This window comes from Balearica regulorum, chromosome 5, assembly GCF_011004875.1.
Source record: "Balearica regulorum gibbericeps isolate bBalReg1 chromosome 5, bBalReg1.pri, whole genome shotgun sequence".
NCBI classification, from domain to species: domain Eukaryota; kingdom Metazoa; phylum Chordata; class Aves; order Gruiformes; family Gruidae; genus Balearica; species Balearica regulorum.
Genome location: NC_046188.1, coordinates 69,250,728 through 69,270,246, shown reverse-complemented (window position 1 = coordinate 69,270,246; position 19,519 = coordinate 69,250,728). Strand labels below are relative to the sequence as shown.

The following is a 19,519-nucleotide window of genomic DNA, read 5'->3' as shown; positions in this document are numbered from 1 at the left end:
TTAAACCCGGGGGGGGGGGGGAATGGGGGCACAGGGCCAGATTTGGGGGGACCCAAGGGGAGGAACCCAACCAGCGCCACCCCATCACCTGGGCCCCACCCTTCCTGCAGGCTCCGCCCCCTGAGCCATCCCACCCATCACCCCGCCAGGCACAGTCTGCACACAACCCTGTATATATATATATATATGTATATGTATATGTACATACATCTGGGGCCCCCCCACTGCCCCCGAGGGACGAGGCCTGGGGGTCCCTGCCTGGCCCTGCAGCCCCCAAAAGCGGGGTACCTTTAAACAGGGGTCAGCCATGTCGCACGGAGACCCCCGGGTCCGTCCTGCCCCCCGCGGGGTCAATGTACAACACTGAAGAGGAGGGGTGGGGGTCCCTAGGGGGGGGGGTCCTGGGGATAGGGGTGTCCCTGGGGTTGGGGTCCCCAGGTCAGGGTCCCTGGGCTGAGGTTCGAGCCTGGCGGGAGAGGATCCCTGGATCGGGGGTCCCCGGGAGTAGGAGGATCCCTGGATCAATTCCCCCCATGCAGGGGTTGTGCCCACATCGGGGGGGTCCCCGGCACGGGGGGGTGCCACCCCGACACCGGCTGGTCCCCAGGCAGGGCCGTGCCCAAGTCGGGGTGTCCCGGTGCGGGACGGCGCCTACGCCAGGGTGTCCCCACGCCGAGGCCGTGCCTGGCGGTGCCTGCGCGAGGCGGCGTCGGTTGGGGCGTCCCCGTCCCCGCGTGCGGTGTCCCCACGCGGGATGTCCCTGTCCCCGTGCCGAGCGCCCCGGCGCTACTTGTCGGTGAGCGAGAGACGCAGGATGCGCTGGAGCTCCTCGTCCTCCTCCCGCCGACGCCTCTCCCGCTCCTCCTGCTCCCGCTCCGAGAGCGCCATGGCCAGCCGTAGCTGCTCCGCAAAGCTGCCATAGCCGGGGGGCACCGGGGGGCTGCTGCCGCCACCCGCCCCGGGGGGGCTCCCGGCTGCCGGGGGGTCGGCGCTGGGGCCGGCCTGTAGCAGCATGCTCTCCTGCAGCGCCCTGCGGGGACAGCCGCTGTGGCCACGCCCCCTCGCTCAGGCCACGCCCACTCCCGGGACCCCACCCCAACTGGCCACGCCCACTTCACGGGTCCACCCTGGGCTGGAGACCCACACCCCTCTCTGCCAGCCACACCCACACCTGCAGTTAGCCCCACCCGTGTTGACCACACCCTCCAGGGAGTGGGAAGCCCCTCCCCTTTTCGGGAAGCCCCTCCCCTTTTCAGGAAGCCCCTCCCCTTTTCAGGAAGCCACACCCCCAGGGCCTCGCACCCCCCCGACACTTCTAAGGCTCCGCCCCTCCCGCTTTGGCCCCGCCCCAGGTGGGGTGGGCGGGGCAGGCTCAGTCCCCGCCCCTGCAGGCAGTGCCTCACCGCTCCAATTGGAGGTCTTCATCGTAGGGGGGCGGGTCGGTCCCCGGGCGGGTGTTGGTCAGCGCCTCCCAGATGGTCACCTGTGGGGTGGGGCGGGGCTGAGGGGCGGGGCCAATGCAGAAGGGTGTGGCCTGGCCCTCGGGGGGGCGGGGTCAGCCGCGGGGGGCGTGGTCAGCCCCGGGGGGCGGGGTCAGCCCGGGGGGGCGTGGTCAGCCCCCGGGGGCGTGGTCAGCCCCGGGGGGCGTGGTCAGCCCCGGGGGGGCGTGGCCTTACCTGGTCGGTCTCGGTGCCGGCGTCGAGCAGGCTCTGCTGGATGGCGAACTGCAGCAGGTCGTCGTCCTCGTCCCGCAGGGGCTCGCTGCGCCCCGCGCCCAGCACCGTGTACCCCGCCGGCACCTCGAACACCCCCGCCTCCACCTCGCACGGGAAGGGCCAGCCTGCCGCACCGCCGGCCCGTGGGGTGCTGTGAGCACCCCGCCGCGTCCCACGGCACCCATGGGTACCCCACACCCACAGCACCCCATGGCATCCTGCAGCACCCACGGGTACCCCACACCCACAGCGCCCCATGGCACCCCATGGCATCCCGCAGCACCCACGGGTACCCCACACCCACAGCGCCCCATGGCACCCCATGGCATCCCGCAGCACCCATGGGTACCCCACACCACCCATGGGTACCCCACACCCACAGCACCCCATGGCATCCCGCAGCACCCATGGGCACCCCACACCCACAGCACCCCATGGCATCCTGCAGCACCCACGGGTACCCCACACCCACAGCGCCCCATGGCACCCCATGGCATCCCGCAGCACCCATGGGTACCCCACACCACCCACGGGTACCCCACACCCACAGCACCCCATGGCATCCCACAGCACCCACGGGTACCCCACACCCACAGCGCCCCATGGCATCCCACAGCACCCATGGGCACCCCACACCCACAACACCCCATGGCACCCCCATGGCATCCCGCAGCACCCATGGGCACCCCACACCCACAGCACCCCATGGCACCCCATGGCATCCCGCAGCACCCATGGGTACCCTACACCCACAGCACCCCATGGCACCCCACAGCATCCCACACCACCCCACACCCATGGGTGTCCCGTGCCCCTGAGCACCCCACAGCACCCCGCACCTCCAACCCACGGCCACGCCACCCTGTGTCCACAGAGGACCCACGGTCCCTGGCACCCTGCAGCACCCATCACCCCGTGCCCATGGGCAGCCTGGTGGTACCCAGCCCCCCCCCAGGGACCCAGCAGCACCCTATGCCCAGGGATCCCCCCCACTGCCCAGCACCCCGCACTCACAGACACCAGCCCTGGGATGACCCCTACCCCCCCCCGGGACCCCCCCATCCCCAGGGCACCCTCCCCATCCCCCCAGCAGATCCCCTGCCACAGGTGCCCCCCGCTGCCCCCCACCTCCCCCAGCCTCACCTCTGGTGCCGGGGGGCTGGGTGCCGGGGGGGTGGGTGCCGGGGGGCTGGGTGGGGGCGCAGACCCGCACGGAGCCCAGGGGCTGGTCGCACCCGCAGAGGTTGCTGAAGGTGATGCGGGCGTTGAGCACGTGGAAGAGGGGGATCTCTGGGGGTACAGGGGTCAGTGGCCCCCCCCGACAGGCCCCGCCCCTGCCCCCCCCCACCCCTCCGGCCTCCCCCCTCACCGATTTTGACGGGGAAGCCGGGGGGCAGCTTGAGGGTGATGAAATCGCGCAGTTTGGCGAAGTGGGCGTTGGAGATGGCCATGAGGTCGATGATGGGCGTCACCTGCTCCGCCAGCGACAGCGGGTGCTGCTCGCACAGCCACAGCGTCGCCTTGAACCTGCCGGGGCACCGGCGTGGGCACGGGAACCCCGACAGTGCCGCGTCCCCTGGGACCCCCCCCACCCCCCACCCCCGTGGGTCCTGACACCCAGTGCCGCGTCCCCAGGGCCCGTGTCACCACCCCCCCACGGGTCCTTACACCCCGGTGCCGCATCCCGGGGGTCCACGTCACCGTCCCCAGGGGTCCTGCCCCCCCCCCCAGCGCCATGTCACCTCCCTGCATCGGTTCCCTGCCATCCTGGCGCCACGTTCCCCGGGACGGCGTCACGCTCCCCGGGACGGCGTCACGCCGGGGCGGTGGCCTCACCTCTGCACCTTGCTGGACATCTCGATGGGGCGCCCGATGTTGCGGGTCTCCAGGTCGAAGTGGGGGTCGAAGTACTCCTCGGGGGTGATGGCGGTGGGGTTGGTGGGGCTGGCAGCCTGCAGCACGGGCGCCTGCGGTGGCACCGGCACCGCTCAGCCCTGCCGCCCCGGGAGGGACCCCCCAAAACCCCGGGGACACCCCCCCCCTCCCCAGCCCCGGTCACTCACCCCGTTGTGGGTGCCGTGCTGCTGCGCGATGCCCAGGAAGGAGTGGAAGGGGGTCTTGGAGCCTGGCGGGGAGAGAGGGGGGGTGCGGGGGTGTAGTGCGGGCAGGGGGCACGGCACCCCCCGGGTCACACCCGCACAGGGCCCCACGCTGGATGGGTCCCACCCAGCACCCACGGCGTCCCACACCTGACGGGTCCCACCCAGCACCCACAGCATCCCACGCTGGATGGGTCCCACCCAGCACCCACGGCGTCCCACACCTGATGGGTCCCACCCAGCACCCACGGCGTCCCACACCTGATGGGTCCCACCCAGCACCCACGGTGTCCCACACCTGACGGGTCCCACCCAGCACCCACGGTGTCCCACACCTGACGGGTCCCACCCAGCACCCACGGCGTCCCACACCTGACGGGTCCCACCCAGCACCCACGGCGTCCCACACCTGACGGGTCCCACCCAGCACCCACGGCGTCCCACACCTGATGGGTCCCACCCAGCACCCACGGCGTCCCACACCTGATGGGTCCCACCCAGCACCCACGGTGTCCCACACCTGACGGGTCCCACCCAGCACCCACGGTGTCCCACACCTGACGGGTCCCACCCAGCACCCACGGCATCCCACACCTGACGGGTCCCACCCCACATGTTGTCGCACACCGGATGGGTCACACCCAGCACCCAAGGCCTGACACACATCCCACCCAGGAAGGAGGTGGACCTTGCACTAGGGGGCGGGCCTTGCACCAGGAGGGGGCGTGTCCCAGCTGCGGGCAGGCTCCCTCATTGGCCGACGGGGCTGTCACCTTTGCTGCGTGACTTGTCCTGGTCGGAGAGATGCTCCGTCCTCGTCTTGGTGACCAGCTCCACGTTGCTGGCGCTGTAGACCTGCCGTGGGACAGGGTCAGCCCCGCCGGGCACCGGGGGGGTCCCCCCCCATCCCTTCCTGCGCCCACCTTGGCCTCGTAGCCGCTGACCACCTCCATCTTCTCCGAGCGCCAGCCCCAGATCCCCGACTTGTTCCTGGGGAGGGGGAAGGCGTCAGCCCCCCGGCGGGGGGTGGCTCCTCGCACGCCGCTCGCTCTCTTGCACAAGCGTTTCCTTCCCCTTCGCGCGCGGTTTCCCTGTGCGAGCCCTCGCACGGCCCCTTCCCGCTAACCCACCGCGGGCCCCCCCCTCCCCTCCCTTTGTCCCCCAGCACCGTCCCGGGGTGTCAGCCCACCGCTCGAAGGCGATGTTCCTGGTGTCGAGGTGCGTGGAGACGATGGGGGACGTCAGCCGCCCGGCCACGTGCTCCTCCGAGGGCTGCATGGCCGCCAGCAGCAGGTCGGGCTCGTGCATGGCCAGGGCCAGCGTCTCCGTGTAGACCACCTGCTTGTCGTGGTCCACCTCCATCACCACCGCTCCCTCGTCTGTGCACGGGAACGCGGGTCAGAGCCCGCCGCGGCCACCCCGGCACCCACATCTGCCCCAGGCACCCACATCTGGCGCCCCGTGGCACCCCGACACCCCCGAGCCTGGGGGGTCACTGCATCTCAGGGTTATCTGGGGGCCTCGAGGATCCCAGTGGGGAACTGGGGGTCCCTGCAGGGTACATGTGGAGGCTGAGGTGGTCCCCAGCGCTGCTGGAAGGGGGAAATGGGGTCCCTATAGGGGATCTCGGATGCTTATGGGGGAGTACTTATAGCGTACGGGGTCCAGAGGGATCCCCGGGATCACTGGAGGGTCCCTGAGGGTATCTGGGGTCCCAGGGTGTCCCGCGGGAGCTGGAGCTGACCTTCCCCCTTGAAGATGTAGCTGCGGCGCCCGCGCTGCCACGTCATGTGCTCGAAGCCCAGCAGCGTGGTGTCAACCCGCAGGCTCTCGCCCCGCTTCCAGACGCGGTAGACGTCGCTGGGGCACACCTTGGAGACCAGCGGCACTGCGGGCACGCGCGCCCCGTCAGTGGCACGGTGTGTGTGGGGGGGCACCTCTCTGGCCCCCGGCCCCGCGGCCCCCCCCCAGCCCCGCTCACCCCAGCTGGTGAATTCCCACTTCATCTCCACGTAGAAGTCGGATGCCTGGAAGAAACGAGGGGGTGACGGAGCTGCGGGGGGGACGCGGGGGGCTGGAGGAGTCAGGGGGGGTCCCTGGGGAAACGGGGGCAGGGATGGGGGTCCCTGCTGGGGTCCTGGGCGGGGATCAGGGGGACCTGGGAGAGTTTGGTGGGAGCCTGGCAGGATAAGCAGGGGGTCCCCGGGAAAAGTGGGGTCATGGAGGAGACAGAGGCCCTGGGGAGACTTGGGGGGATCCAGGGGCTCCCCTCTCTCCCAGTGGGACCCCAGTGCTGGGAAGGTGCCCACCCGCCGCCTGCCCGGGGCAGAGCCGTACCCGGCGCAGTTTGCTGAGCAGCTCGGGGATGCCGGCGAGCCGCCGCGTCGCCCGCTGGTAGTCGCGGTACTGGAGCACCAACTGCACCATCTCGGGGTCCCCCGTGCTCACCGCCTCCTGCAGCACTGGGACACGGGGCAGGGTCAGCCAGGCACCCGTGATGGTGCCCCCACGTCGGTGGCACCGGCGGCGGAAGACCCCGGTGCCCGCGTACCCGTCCAGCCGTTGGCGTTCTCCCGGCCCACGTTGGCGTTGTGCCGCAGCAGCACCCGCACCGACTCCAGGTGGCCCAGGGACACGGCCAGCTCCAGCGGGGTCCGGCCGCGGGGGTCCGTCAGCTCCACGTCGTGCTGCGCAGACAGGCAGGGTCACTGCCGCCGTCCTGGGGTGCCCCAGGAACCCCGCACCCCCCCAGTGCTCCCCGTGCTCCCGTCCCTCCAGCCCCCACGCTCCCAAGGCCCAGGGTCCCCGTCCCCCAGTGCCCCCCGTCCCCGAAGCCCCCAGGTCCTCCTGTCCCCACACGGTCCCAGTGCCCCCAGCCCCATTATACCCCCAGTGCTCCCTGTCCCCTGATACCTCGATCCCCGTCCCAGTGCCCCCAGTCCCCCCAGTGCTCCCAGCGCCTCCAGTCTCCCAATCCCGCTCCATCTCCAGTGCTCCCAGTCCCTTATAATCCCAGTACCCCTGTCCCAGAGCCACCAGCCCCCCCAGTGCCCCCAGTCCCCCCCCCAGTGCTCCCAGTCCCTTATAATCCCAGTACCCCTGTCCCAGAGCCACCAGCCCCCCCAGTGCCTCCCAGTGCTCCCAGTCCCCCTGTCCCAGAGCCACCAGCCCCCCCAGTCCCCCCCCAGTGCTCCCAGTCCCCCTGTCCCAGAGCCACCAGCCCCCCCAGTGCCCCCAGTCCCCCCCCAGTGCTCCCAGTCCCCCTGTCCCAGAGCCACCAGCCCTCCCAGTGCCCCCAGTGCCCCTTATCCCTAGCATCCCCCAGTGCCCCCAGCCCCCCCAGCGCCCCCAGCCCCCCGCCCCCGCGCTCTGGGTCCCCGGTTCTCCCCCCCCCCCCCCCCCCCGCTCCCGGTGCCCCCTCACATCCCAACCCCCCCCCCCCCGCAGCTCCCAGTGCCGGGGTCCCCGCTGCTCCCCGCTGCTCCCCTCTCCGCGCTTCCTCCCCCCCCCCCCCGCCCCGCCCCGCCCCGCTGCTGCGCCCGCTGCCCGGCGGTGGGTGGGGGCTCTCGGTGCCGGTGCCCCCCCCCCCCGCCGTGCCGGTGCCGGTGCCGGTGCCGTTTGCCGGTGGCGGCGCCCACCGTGCCGGAGCGCAGGGCGCTGTCCAGCGCCTGGTGCCGGTTGTGCCAGACGAGGCGGTGCAGCGGGAAGGTGTCGGCGGGCCGGGCCATCCCGCCACCATGTCCCCGGGGCCGCGCCGGGCAGCGCGCGGGCGGACGGGCCGCAACGCCGGGCCTGCCCGCAATGGCTGCGCGCGGGGGCGGCGGCGGCGGCGCAGCGCGGCGGCGCGGGGCGGGGCCGGCACCGCGCACGGCGGTCGGGGCACCGGCACCCGGAACCGACACCGGGCACGACGGGGCGCAGGACCCCGTTACCGGTACCGGGGCACGGCAGGGTAAGGACACCCCCCACCGCCGCCCACCCCCCCGCGGCACCCTGCGCCGAGCACCGGAGACCAGAAGTACCGGCGGCACCGAGCGGGGAGCCCCGGGCACCGGGTGTCCTCCCCTCCCTGATCCGCGCCGGGACTGCCCCCGGGGCTCCACGGTCCGCCCTGCGCCTGCCCCGGTACCGGGGGCTGCCCCCTCCCCGGCATCTCCTCCTGGGTACCCCGCGGGGCCCCGGGACTCCCGTCCCCTTTCACGCCGTGGACCTCAGCCCCGCAGTAGGTACCCGGGACCACCGTGCACCCTGCCCGGGGCTGGACCCCCGTCCCGTCCCCTTCTCCCCGTGCAGCACCGGGACTCCCGGGGGGGATCCGGGGAGGGGGGGCTGCGGGTTCCCGGGTCCCCGCGCTGGGGCTGCCCCCACCCGCCCCGGGCAGGAGAAGTTGTTTTGCTCCGTTCCGCGGCGGCGGCACAAGCCTCTCATCAGGCCCCGGAGAATCTCCCGAGGCCTCGGCCCCGCCGCTCCCCAGCCCCGGGCCCAGCCGGGCCGCAGGAATGCCGACACACCGGCCCGGTGCGCCTCACCCCGGACGTGCCGCCCGCGCGGGGTGCGGGCAGGAGCGGTGCGGGCAGGAGAGTTGCTGCCTGCACAGCCCCGGGGCGAGGGGACAGCCAAGGTCACCCAGGGGGCCAGCGGTGGGACCCCCTACTCCCACCCCCCAGCACCACCCTGGGACCCCCACCACCCCGCAGGGCACGGGCACGACTCCCACCTGAACGTCCCCAAAGTGCCACCCTGCCTGCGGGGGGGGGGGGGGGGGGGGGGGACACGACAGGGGACACGGACACACACGGGCAGCCCCCCCCGCCCACATCCCCAGCGGTGACAGGGACCTGGGGCACGATGCCCGTAAGTGGGTACAGGGACATCTCTGTCACCCCGCAATGAGGTGGAGCCAGACGGTGTTTTTCTAGATTTTTATTATAAAAACTCTTTTTTTTTATTTTCTCTTTTTTGTTGTTGGTTTTTTTTTTTTGCATTCTCACGTCTCTGCTCATTAAAATCTCATTCATCAACGGCCCCAGCCCTGCCCGGTGCCACCCTCTGCCCCCCCCCCAGCCCCTGGAGCAGACCGACCGGAGACCAATATTTACAGATGCTGCCAGGGCCCGGGGGGGGACAGGGGGTGGGGGCCCGGGGGGACACCCTGCCCCTACACCCACCGGCTGGGGACTGAGGCCAGTGTCACACGAGGCAGATTTGGGGGGGGGGCCCCACCTGCACCCTCCTCCTCAGCCACCCCGTGCCCCCCAACTGGGCACCGCTGCCCCGCAGCTTGGGGGGAAGCAGGGGGGTGCCCCCCTCTCACCCAGGGGGGTGGCAGGAGGGGCACAGCCGGGGGGCGCAGGGGACCCATGGCACAGTATTTACAGGGGGTCCCCTCAGGCACACACACGCGCGCACACACACACACACACACACACACGCAGACCAAGGACTTGGCACCCACACGACGGGCACAGCGGAGCCGGGGCACGCCGGCACCGGCTCGCAGGGAGGTGGGCAAAGGCTACAGGTGAGACGAGCTGGCCGGTTCCCTGCCCGGCCGGAGCTGGGCACCCACCTGCCCCATTTGGCACACACAGCGGTGGCGAAGCGGGCGGGCACGGAGAGGGGGCACGGGGGCTGCCTTCATCTTAGCCGGAGAGTTCGTAGAGGATCGGGGAAGACGCCAGGGAGAGGTGCCGAGCTGCGCCACGTACCCAGCGCCAGCTCGGTGCCGGAGGCTGGGCTGGGACAGCGATGCCACAGCCGCGCCCGCTCCGCACCCGGCGGGTGAGACCGGCACCGGGCGTCCTCCAACGCCTGGCCCGGGGACGACAAAAAGGAGCGGGGGCACGCGGGAACCCAACCCAATAAATTAGAGGCGGGGTGGGAAGGGGGAAGAGGGCGCGCGGGCGCGGGGTCAGAGCCCGTTGGCGGAGCGCTGGATGAACGGCACTTTGCTGAGCTCCACCACGGGCGAGCGGGGCTTGTTCTGCATGCGCGGCACCCGCTGCAGCAGCTGCTGGGCCTGGCGCTGGGCGTCCCGCAGCTCCTTCCGCCACTGCACCAGCTCGGGGTCGCTCTGTGTGGGGCAGGGTATGGGTCAGGCCGGGGTTCCCTGGGGTGCTGGGGCAGGGTACAGGGTGGTCGGGGGCTCCCCAGGGTGCCAGGGCTGTGGGGTTACCCCAAACTTTTGTATTTGTGCCCCGTGATGGTTTGGAGGGCTAAACATCCAGGGCTAGCAGCCAGCAGGAGGTGGCCAGCAGCTGGCAGGAGGTGGCTAGTGTCTATCAGGGGTGACCAGTGCCCCCAGGGGATGGTGGCCAGCCAGCGCGGGTCACCCAGCGCACACTCACATCGCACTGCAGCACGAACTGCTTGCCGCCACGGATGCGGAGCAGGATGCACTTGCGCTCCTTCACCTGTGTCTCCTCCACCGAGTCGATCTCCTCCATGGTGAGCAGGGACTGCTGGGGGGACAGGCTCAGCCCGGCCCTCGCCCCCAGACCTCCCTATCCCTCGCAAGATCCCCCCAAGCCCCCCCTGCGTGCCCCCAAACCCCTCACAATGCCACACCTGCTCGTGCACGTCCTTCACCCTGCGTTTCCCCCCGCACCACCCAGCACACCCTGACGTATGCCAGCGTGGAGGTGTGCCTGCTGAGCACCGTGCTCCCCCCGCGCTGCCCTGTGCCCACCCCCCGCCCTCGCCCGCCTTACCGGCGACTCGCCCTCCCCGCGCCACTCGAGGCGGTTGGGGAAGAGGTAGAAGTAGCGGCGCTGCCACTGCGTCAGGAAGGGGTTGCCCAGCTTGGCCATGTACCCGTGCATGATGCAGTCCTTGCCCATGGCGTACTCTGTGCGGCGGGGAGAGGCAGGGTCAGCCCACGGCACGGCCAGCAGGCTAGGCAGAGCTGGGGGGGGTTGTTAGGGGGGGACCTGGGGGGCACCCGGCCCCACTCACCCTCCTCGTGGCCCAGCTGTTTGTTCTTGGCCTTCTTACGAGCCTCCAGCTTGTCGGTGTCGGCGTTGACGGCTTCAAAGACGGTCTCTGTCACCTCCTGCTGCCACCGCTCCGAGATGGTGAGCGGGAAGTTGCGGTACAGCTCCTGGTCGCTCTCCAGCAGCTGGCGGGCAGGGAGGCAGGCAGGCATCGGCGGGTGAGGGGCTGCCTGCCACCAGAGCCCCCCACCGCGCTCAGCCCCCCTCCGCCCTGGTACCTTGATGCCCTTCGTGTCCTCCTCGTCGAAGGAGCCGATGTCGAAGGCGTCGGCTGCGTTCACCTCGCCGCGGGGCGGGATCAGGGGCGGTGGGTACTGCAGGCGGGAAAGGGGTTTTAGAGGGGTGACTGCCCGTGCCCCTGTACCCCTTCCTGTGCCGGGGGAGTCGTGCCCCTCACCTTCTGCAGGAAAACCATCTGCCAGTCCAGGCCCTTGAAGAAGGGCTCCTCCTTCACCTCCTGAGCCCTGGGGAGCGAGGTGGGGTGAGCGCTGCAGGCTGCCGGCTGCAGCCCTGGGTCCGGGGCACCGCTCCAGCACACCCTCCTTCCCTGCCTGCCTTCCGCCCCAGCCCTGGGCACCGTCCCGGCACCCACGGTGCCCGCCGGCACTCACCCGCGCCCCATGCAGCCCAGCCGCCGGTTGACATCTCGCTGCAGCAGCCCCTCGAGCAGGGAGCGCAGCTCGGGGGAGAAGGAGTCCGGCAACTCGACGGTCTGCGGGAGAAACAAGGTCGCTCACACCGCGAGCACACAAGCACCGAGGGCATGTGTGTACGGGGACAGGGAGGCACGCGTGTGCGCAGACACAGGCACACCTGCACGTGCACAGGATTCAATACTGACACACACGGGGAGGTGTGCACGCACACCGGCATGCATAAACTCACACGTGCCTGTGCACCAGAGCGCACGCACCAATGCATGCACGTGCAGGCACGCGCACGTGCAATGTGCATGTGCACACCCAGTCCCACGCAAGCACATACACCCAGATGCGTGCACACACACCAGGCACACAAGTGCGCGGCGGCTCACAGGTGTAACCACCGCAGGCGTGTGCACGGACAGCACAGACGCTGCAAACACATCTGCGTGCAACCTACCCTCCCGCAGGCGTGCGTGAACACAAACACGCCCACGTGCAGACTCCCATTTGCACACATGCACTTGTCATTCTGCACGCACATTTGCACACGCCCGCAGAGGTGGGCACGGACACACACTCTGGGTACTGCTCATCTTCAGGGACCAGCTGTCCCTGACCTCCCACCCACACCCCGTGTGCCCCCCAGGCCTCTGCCAGTGTGTGGTGGGGGGCACAGCAGCACGGGGGTGCTCCTGCCCTGTCCGTGCCTGCTTCGTTCCTCCCTGGCACACAAGGCAAAGGCCGGGGTGCCCCAACTCACCATGGTGAGGGTCATACGGTCGATCTCGTGCTTGTCCTTCGTCTTGTGCTGCCGAAAGGGGCTGTGCCTGCGGCCAGGAGGGGAGAAGGGAACTCAGTGGTGCCCACCCGTGCCCGCCCGTGCCCACCCACGTCCGCACGCTCACCCCCGAAGCAGCTTGAAGAGCATGCAGCCCAGCGAGAACCAGTCGGCGCTGCTGTCGTACGCCACTCCTTTCTGCAGCACCTCCGGAGCCATGTACCCATGGGTGCCCCTGCGGGGGGCACAGAGCAGGGTCAGGGGCCGTGCCAGGTGGGCGGGCAGGGCAGGCAGGGGCGTGGGCACACTCACACGCTGGCATGGGGCTTCTTCTTGGAGAAGTCACAGGCCAGGCCCAGGTCTGAGATGCGGACGTGCCCAAACTCGTCCAGGAGGATGTTTGCCGGCTGCCAAGACACCGTGCCAGCCCTTGAGCTCAAGCGCTGCCCGTGGCAGCGAGGCTGGGGGGGGGGGCCCACATGGGTCAGGCTGGGGTGCTCTGTGGGATCTGGGGGTGTCCGTGGGACCGGGAAGCACCGATAGAGTCTGCAAGTGCTCCCCAAGGTCTCAGGATGACTGTGGGGGTCCCAAGGATACCCAGAGGGTCTGAGAGAGTTCCTACAGGGTCTGTGGGCGCCTGTGATACCTGTGGGTGCCCACACAGTCTCGGGGGGGTTTCTACAGGGCCCGGGGATGCCAATGGGGCCTCTGGGCACCTGTGAGGATGCCCCTGGGGGTGCGGGTGCCCGTGGGGTTGGTCACCTTGAGGTCACGGTACACCACGAAGCGGCTGTGCATGTGCTCCAGGCCCAGGATGATCTCAGCTGCGTAGAACCTCATCTCTGCCTCCGAGAAGACGCCGTGCTGGGACAGGTGATAATGCAGGTCTCCCCCTGTGACGACAGGGACCAGTCCTCACCCTGGCACCGCCCTCTGCGCCCCAGGAATGGTGCGGGAAGGGGGCTTCAAGCCCGTGGCTCAGGCCAGCAGGGGATCAGACTCGGGGTCCCTCAGGACCGGGGCCTCTCACCATTCATGAGGTCGAGGATGAAGCTGAGCTTGTCGGGTGTGTGGAAGGCGTATGACATGCACACGATGAACGGGCAGTCCTGGCGGGAGAGATGGGGTCACGCAGTGCTGGCGGTGCCCCGGGGACACCCCCCATCACTGTCCCTCTCCCCTCGCCCACGCCACAGCCTGCAACCAGGGTGCCAGCTCTGCCTGGTCCCTCGTCCCCTCACCCCGGTGCTGACGAGGGACAGCATGATGCGCTCGTTGAGGGCCAGGGTCTCGCCCTGCTTCATCTTGATGCGTTTCTTGTCCAAACACTTCATGGCGTACCTGGGGGTAAAGAATCCCCGCACAGTCCTGCTGCTGCCCACGGCCACGGCACCACGTCCCTCCAGTGCCACCACCACGTCGCCACAGCCCTGCCGACCGCAGCCACGCCGTCGCGTCCCTCCACCGCCAGCACCCACGGCCACATCACCGCATCCAGCTACCACCCACGGCCATGACGTCCCTGTATCCCCCAGAGACCCGTAGCCATGGCAATACTTCTGCAACCCCCAACATCTGTCGTCACCACTGCAGATGCCCTCAGGACCACCACCACAGCCCCAGCGCCCCCCTCATCGCAGACGGATCCCTCTGGCCCCCCACGACGGAGCATCCCCTGTTACATTTTGCCTGTATCTGCTTTCCGGCAGCCGTAGACTTCCCCGAAACCGCCGCGGCCGATGATTCGGTGAACGCTGAAATCGTTCATGGTGAGCTGGAGGGGGCGAGAAGGAGGTGGGGGTGAGCCCGGACACCCGGGTCCCGCAGCGCCTGACCTGTACCAAGAGCTGCGCATGTCCGTGGTGGTGGGGGGGTCCCACACCCTGCCTCAGTTTCCTCGGGTGAGGAACACGGAGGTCGCTCCACACGTCCCCGTGAGCGTGGGTAGGTGTGGGAGAGCCACCTCTTGAGTGAGCGAAAGCCCTGGGGGTGTGCGAGGGTGCCCCTGCGGGGTGCTCGCCCGAGGGTGCCAGTGGCAGTGAGCCCTGGGGCAGTGGCTTTGTCCCTGTGCCCACATTCCCCTCCCTGGAAGTGCCCGGGGTGCCCCGAGGCGCAGGGGTCCCTGCTCACATGGATGTTCAGCTCCACGTTCTTCCACTGGCAGAACCGTGTGAACTTGTCACTGCAACGAAGCACAGAGAGGGCAAGAGTGGAGCCCCTGGAGAGAACTCCCCCCCAAGACCCATCTCAGGGCAAAAGGGCCCCTTGGACTTGTCTGGAGACTTGTCTGGAGGCAGCACCCCCCGGGACCCCCGTCTGGGAACAGAGAGACCCCAGGCAAGACCTGGAGATGAGAAGAGCCCCCCGAGTCCCTGGTCTGGGGACAGACACCCCCAGAGCTCCTATCTAAGAAGGGACCCCTAGCCCCTCTCCGGGCCGGGAGACCCTGATCCCCGTGGGACTGTCGTCCATCTCACCTCTCGATGAATTTCTGGAAGATGCCCCTACGCAGGTTCTGGCAGATCTCCTCAATGTAGGGCTGGGGGGGATACAGGGCTCAGCGCTGGGTGCTCAGTGCCACCCAGGTCACGCGTACCCCTCAGGGTCCCATCATTACGTGAGGTTTCCTCCACCCCTGGGATTTCACATATCCCCACTGCCACCCTGCCACTGCCAGGCCCCTGGGGATGCTTCTGCCACCCAAGGTCACCTCAGTCTCTGGGGACCCCAACGTCACCGCCCCTGGGGATCTCTGCATCCCAGGGTCCCAATCACCACCCTCTGGGGAGCCTCTCTGTTACTTCCATCCCCCAGTCATCCCATGGGGACCCCCAACAATCCCCCTCACACCCAACCTGCTGGGGACCCCCTCACCATCCCTTGGGGTCTCCATACCTTCTGGGACCCCCCTCCCCACCTCCAGGGGCCTCTGTGACCACCAGCCCCCCTGCAAGGATTAATCCTCCGAGTACCAGAGGTGGCAGGGACCCCCTCTCTGTCCTGGGCGATGCCCACCTGGAAGAGGTCTGGTGGCACCTGCTTCTTGCTCAGGTGGCTCTGGACATGCTCCGTGGCGCTCTTGGAGAAGGGCTGTGGGGCAAGATTGGGACCGTGTCACCCTGGGCAGAAGGGATGGGGGCACAGGGACAAGGCAGCCCCGCGGGAGCCCGGCAGGGCTGGGTCTGTGGCTCCCAGAACAGAGTCAGTGGTGGTTTTGGAGCTCCCCCTGAAGATACTGGGTACCAGGAACATGGGGTACATCCCTCCCACCCGCTCTGGGGACCTCACCCCACTGTAGCGCCCGCACAGCACGGCACTCACATGGGAGCAGGCCAGCAGCTCTTTCATGATGTAATGGTCAAAGATGTGGCGGCTCCGGGCAGTTCGCTCCTCCTCAGAGTCCAGCTTCTCGTACTTCTTGATCTGGCAAGGGCACAGCTCCCATGGCACGGGGGCACACTGCCCCCTGGCCCGCGCTGCCCCAGGGCACAGCCCTCACCCCGCACCAGACAGGCGCAGCCTGGGGCTGGGCAGCCCCTGGAACCTCATACACGGGAACCACGGCTCCAGCCCCTCTGGGTACCACGTCCCACAGGCACCCAATGGTTACCACGTCCCCTGGGTACCCGGAGTGTCACCTCCTGGCCCCCTGGGCACTGTCTCCCTTGGGTACCCTGCATGCTCTTTGTACTAGGTCTGTGGGCACCAAAACCCACCCCCAACGCTCCTAATGACCACGGGGGTCTGTCCAGATGGGTCTCCCCATCTCACCTCCTCATAAAACTCCATCAGGGGTTTGGCCTCCTCTGCCTGGTTAAAGGCGAAGTCCCGGAAGAGCAGATACCCTGGCAGGGACAGAGCCATGGCGTGAGACATGCCTGCCCCAGAGCAGCAGTGCGTGCCCCATAGCCCAGGCCGAGGGGCACAGGGATGTCCCCTCGGCCTGCCTGTCCCAACAGCCACCCCCTTGCCAGGCTCGGGGAAGGGGAAGTGACAAGCAGGGGACCGGCCAGGGTTTGGCAGGGCGATGTAGTGAGGCAAGGACACTGGCTGCACACGGAGAAGCAGTGCAGTGCTATAGGGCACTGTAGGGTAGTGAGGAGGTTGGTGCGGAGGGGGAGCAATGGGGTAGGGGTGCAGGCGGGCACCGCGGAGCAGGCTGCTGTGGGGTGGACGTGCCCGGAAACCGCCAGAGCCGGCGGGAGGAAGTGAGAGGCGCTTCCTGCCCTGGACGGTTAGCGCCGGCGCTGGGGGAAGTGACAGGGTGGGGGACGTGGGGTGGGGAACGTGGCACAGGGGGTTGTGTCACGCAGCCCCCAGGCATCTCTGCCCAGCCCCCTCGCTTCCCCCAGGCCGTGCCAGGGGCAGAGGGGAACGGCCGCAGCCTCTGCTGCTGTCACGGCTGTCAGCAATCCAGCCCCTCAGCCCACCCGCGCTTGTGAGGCACACGAGCGTCCCTGTTTGCATCTGCGTGCACCCCTCGTGTCCCCCACAGCCCCTGTGTCCCCAGCTCACCGATCTTCTGCGTGAAGATCTTGTCAAACGTCACCTCTCCCCGGTCCTCCAGGTATTTCTGCATGACGCTGCGGATGCTGGGAAGACACCGAAGGGCTCAGTGCCCCGCCTGCCCCATGCCCTCCTGCAGCCCCCCGCTCCTGACACCCCCAGTGCCCCGCACGCCTTCCCCTGCCCCTCCTGCGTCCCCAAGCCCCGATCGTGCGCGTCCTCCCATCTCGTGTGTCCCCCCCCAAAGTGTGAGACGCCGCTGGGCCTTAGTAAGGGTCAGGCACAGGGTGCCCCACGTGCTGGGGTCCAAGGGAGGTTGGGGAGGAGGGTGCCCCAAAAAAAGCCTCCCTGGTGCCTGGCACTGGGGTCTGGCAGTGAGGGTGGGGACTGGGGTGGCATGCCTGGGTCCCCTCCTGCTCCCTGGGGAGCAGTGGGGCAGCACGTGCCCACGTGTGCAGGGCTACGTGTGTGCCGGGAGCGTGGGGGCCAGGCAGCGTGTGCCAGGCTGCGCTACGGGTGTTGCGTCGGGCTGTTGTGCACGTCAGGCTGTGCACCACCTGCACCCCGCGCAGGGCGTGTTGTGCCGCTGTGTGCCACGTTGTGCTCCACGCGGCGTGTCGTGCCACGCTCACCGTGCCGTGCAGGTCCAGCTGCGCCTGCATGTGTGCCGGGCTGCGTGCGGGGCTGGTGCAGGCTGGGTGTGCAAAGGGAAGTTGTGAGCGGGTTGCGTGGGCAGGCGGGGGTGCGCGCACAACAGCGACACAGGCGCGGGGGTGGCGTGCGCAGCAGGGAGCACCACAACTCCGCGTGTGCGCGTCTGTGTGTGTCTGCACAGGGAAGGTGGAGGTCCCGCGCGTGTCAGCAGAGCTTTGCGTGCGCTGCTGTACGCGGTGTGTGCGTGTGCAAGCAGAGTTGTGTGCACACAGGCCCCCCAGCACTCTGCACATGTGCACACGTGTGCGCACACACAAGCGCACGGCTGCAGGAGGGCACGGGCGCAGCTGTGGGCGTGCCTGGCAGGGCAGGTGTGTGCCCTGGCGAGTGGGTGTACACAGAGGGCACGCACGGCTGGGTGTGACCGTGTACTGGGGAGGGCGTGTGTCTCTGTGTGTACACACGCCAGGCAGGATGTCTGTGTGTGCGTGTGTGCGCGCCCAGGCAGGTGTGCGCAGGCTGGGTGCCTGCGCCCATCTGTGTACACATGCGTACAGGGGCGTGTGTGCGTGTACAGGAGATGTGCGTGCACAGGAGATGTGTGTGCACAGGCGAGCGTGCCCGCCTGAGGCGGTGGCCGTGCCTCTTGCCGTGCCGGGGGCGGCTGAGCGGGAGGAGTGTGCCCGGCTGCGCCCGGGAGGCCGGTGCAGCGGGGCCGGGGCCGCGGTGGCCCCGCCTGGCCCTGCCCCACCGCGAGAGCCAAGGCCGCGGCCGGGGAGCCGGCTCGGGGGGGGGGGGGGGGGGGGGGCAGCGCCCGCGGTGCGCCGGGACAAGGGGAACCGGGGCAGGGCCGGACGGACGGGCAGCCGCGGGCGGCGGCAGCGGCGGGGCCTCACCTGGGCTCGGGCAGGAGGATCCTCTTGCTGGCGCGGGCGGCGGGCGCGGCGCGGCTCTTCTCCATGGCCATCAGGTAGCTCACGTCCGCCAACACCGCCTCCAGGTCCGCCATCTTGCGCCGCGCCGCCGGCCCCACCGGCCCCCACCGCCCACCGCCGCCGGACCGGACCCAGACGGACCCGGAACCGGAACCGGGACCCGGAACCGGAACCGGGGGGCGGACCCGGAATGGACCCGGGACGGACCCGGCCCGGCCCGGCGTTGGGGAGGGCCCAGGCGGCGGCGCGGCCTCAGCGGCGGGGGGCCATGGGCGGGCGGGGCGGCCTGAGGGGAGCGCCTGTCCGTGCGCGTGTCCGTGCGCGTGTCCGTGCGCGTACGTGTGTGACAGGCGGCAGGGCCGCCCCGCGACGGGGCGTGGGCGGGGCCCGAGGTCGCCCCGCCCTTCCCTTCGCCCCGCCCACCTGGGCGTGGCCGTGACACCGGCCAGCGAGTGTGACCCGGTGTGGGGGTGTGTGACACGGTGTGTGTGACACGGTGTGGGTGTGTGACACGGTGTGTGTGACCCGGTGTGGGTGTGTGACACGGTGTGGGTGTGTGACACGGTGTGTGTGACACGGTGTGGGTGTGTGTGACCCCGTGTGTGTGACACGGTGTGGGTGTGTGACACGGTGTGGGTGTGTGACCCCGTGTGTGTGTGTGACACGGTGTGTGTGACACGGTGTGTGTGACACGGTGTGTGTGTGTGACACGGTGTGGGTGTGTGACACGGTGTGGGTGTGTGACCCCGTGTGTGTGTGTGACACGGTGTGTGTGACACGGTGTGTGTGACACGGTGTGTGTGTGTGACCCGGTGTGTGTGTGTGACCCGGTGTGGGGGTGTGTGACCCGGTGTGTGTGACACGGTGTGGGTGTGTGTGACACGGTGTGTGTGTGTGACATGGTGTGGGTGTGTGACACGGTGTGTGTGTGTGTGTGTGACCCCGTGTGTGTGTGTGTGTGTGTGTGTGACACGGTGTGGGTGTGTGACCCGCTGTGTGTGACCCAGTGTGGGTGTGTGTGACCCGGTGTGGGTGTGTGACACAGTGTGTGTGTGTGACCCGGTGTGAGTGTGTGACACAGTGTGTGTGTGTGACCCCGTGTGAGTGTGTGACACGGTGTGTGTGACCCCGTGTGAGTGTGTGACATGGTGTGTGTGTGACCACGTGTGGGTGTGTGACCCAGTGTGTGTGACCCC

At 69.3% G+C, this 19,519-nt stretch overlaps 2 protein-coding genes across 7 annotated transcripts; both read right to left on the bottom strand.

Moving 5' to 3' along the window:
- Positions 1 to 381: 381 nt before the first annotated feature.
- On the bottom strand, positions 382 to 7,649 carry ANKRD13D (ankyrin repeat domain 13D). 4 transcript variants are annotated; one of them, XM_075755454.1, is made up of 15 exons: positions 7,453 to 7,648; positions 6,366 to 6,501; positions 6,152 to 6,276; positions 5,796 to 5,841; positions 5,559 to 5,702; positions 5,004 to 5,193; positions 4,738 to 4,804; positions 4,588 to 4,669; positions 3,779 to 3,840; positions 3,552 to 3,682; positions 3,085 to 3,242; positions 2,844 to 3,005; positions 1,677 to 1,840; positions 1,404 to 1,483; positions 382 to 1,030 (listed from the first exon to the last, which is right to left on the bottom strand). In XM_075755454.1, exons 1-15 carry the CDS (start codon positions 7,540 to 7,542, stop codon positions 787 to 789), a joined length of 1,881 nt encoding a protein of 626 aa, XP_075611569.1. In that variant the 5' UTR covers positions 7,543 to 7,648; the 3' UTR covers positions 382 to 786. The 4 variants fall into 4 exon arrangements, 2 of the variants coding, with proteins under 2 accessions (XP_075611569.1, XP_075611570.1); XM_075755455.1 differs by having other exon boundaries at positions 2,859 to 3,005; XR_012835868.1 differs by having other exon boundaries at positions 972 to 1,030; positions 2,844 to 2,962; positions 7,453 to 7,649.
- A 1,075-nt stretch (positions 7,650 to 8,724) lies between these two features.
- On the bottom strand, positions 8,725 to 18,726 carry GRK2 (G protein-coupled receptor kinase 2). 3 transcript variants are annotated; one of them, XM_075755451.1, is made up of 21 exons: positions 18,285 to 18,726; positions 16,744 to 16,820; positions 16,000 to 16,073; positions 15,550 to 15,651; positions 15,244 to 15,318; positions 14,706 to 14,767; positions 14,359 to 14,410; positions 13,911 to 14,002; positions 13,470 to 13,569; positions 13,259 to 13,337; positions 12,991 to 13,121; positions 12,541 to 12,635; positions 12,356 to 12,463; positions 12,211 to 12,277; positions 11,418 to 11,518; positions 11,204 to 11,270; positions 11,025 to 11,120; positions 10,769 to 10,931; positions 10,525 to 10,661; positions 10,162 to 10,275; positions 8,725 to 9,887 (listed from the first exon to the last, which is right to left on the bottom strand). In XM_075755451.1, exons 1-21 carry the CDS (start codon positions 18,395 to 18,397, stop codon positions 9,726 to 9,728), a joined length of 2,067 nt encoding a protein of 688 aa, XP_075611566.1. In that variant the 5' UTR covers positions 18,398 to 18,726; the 3' UTR covers positions 8,725 to 9,725. The 3 variants fall into 3 exon arrangements, with proteins under 3 accessions (XP_075611566.1, XP_075611567.1, XP_075611568.1); XM_075755452.1 differs by having other exon boundaries at positions 10,162 to 10,272; positions 18,285 to 18,663; XM_075755453.1 differs by lacking the exon at positions 16,000 to 16,073 and having other exon boundaries at positions 18,285 to 18,478.
- Positions 18,727 to 19,519: the final 793 nt, after the last annotated feature.

What these genes read in the sequence shown, in the direction of transcription:
- ANKRD13D (XM_075755454.1), bottom strand. Translation starts at nt 7,542, where the DNA reads ATGGCCCGGCCCGCCGACACCTTCCCGCTGCACCGCCTCGTCTGGCAC. An exon ending in GAACGCCAACGGCTGGACGG is followed by an intron (nt 6,277 to 6,365) that starts GTACGCGGGCAC and finishes CCCGTGTCCCAG; the next exon opens with TGCTGCAGGAGGCGGTGAGC. An exon ending in CTACATCTTCAAGGGGGAAG is followed by an intron (nt 5,194 to 5,558) that starts GTCAGCTCCAGC and finishes TCCCGTGCACAG; the next exon opens with ACGAGGGAGCGGTGGTGATG.
- GRK2 (XM_075755451.1), bottom strand. Translation starts at nt 18,397, where the DNA reads ATGGCGGACCTGGAGGCGGTGTTGGCGGACGTGAGCTACCTGATGGCC. An exon ending in ATCCTCCTGCCCGAGCCCAG is followed by an intron (nt 16,821 to 18,284) that starts GTGAGGCCCCGC and finishes GTGTCTTCCCAG; the next exon opens with CATCCGCAGCGTCATGCAGA. An exon ending in CTGGGCTGCATGGGGCGCGG is followed by an intron (nt 11,271 to 11,417) that starts GTGAGTGCCGGC and finishes CTCGCTCCCCAG; the next exon opens with GGCTCAGGAGGTGAAGGAGG.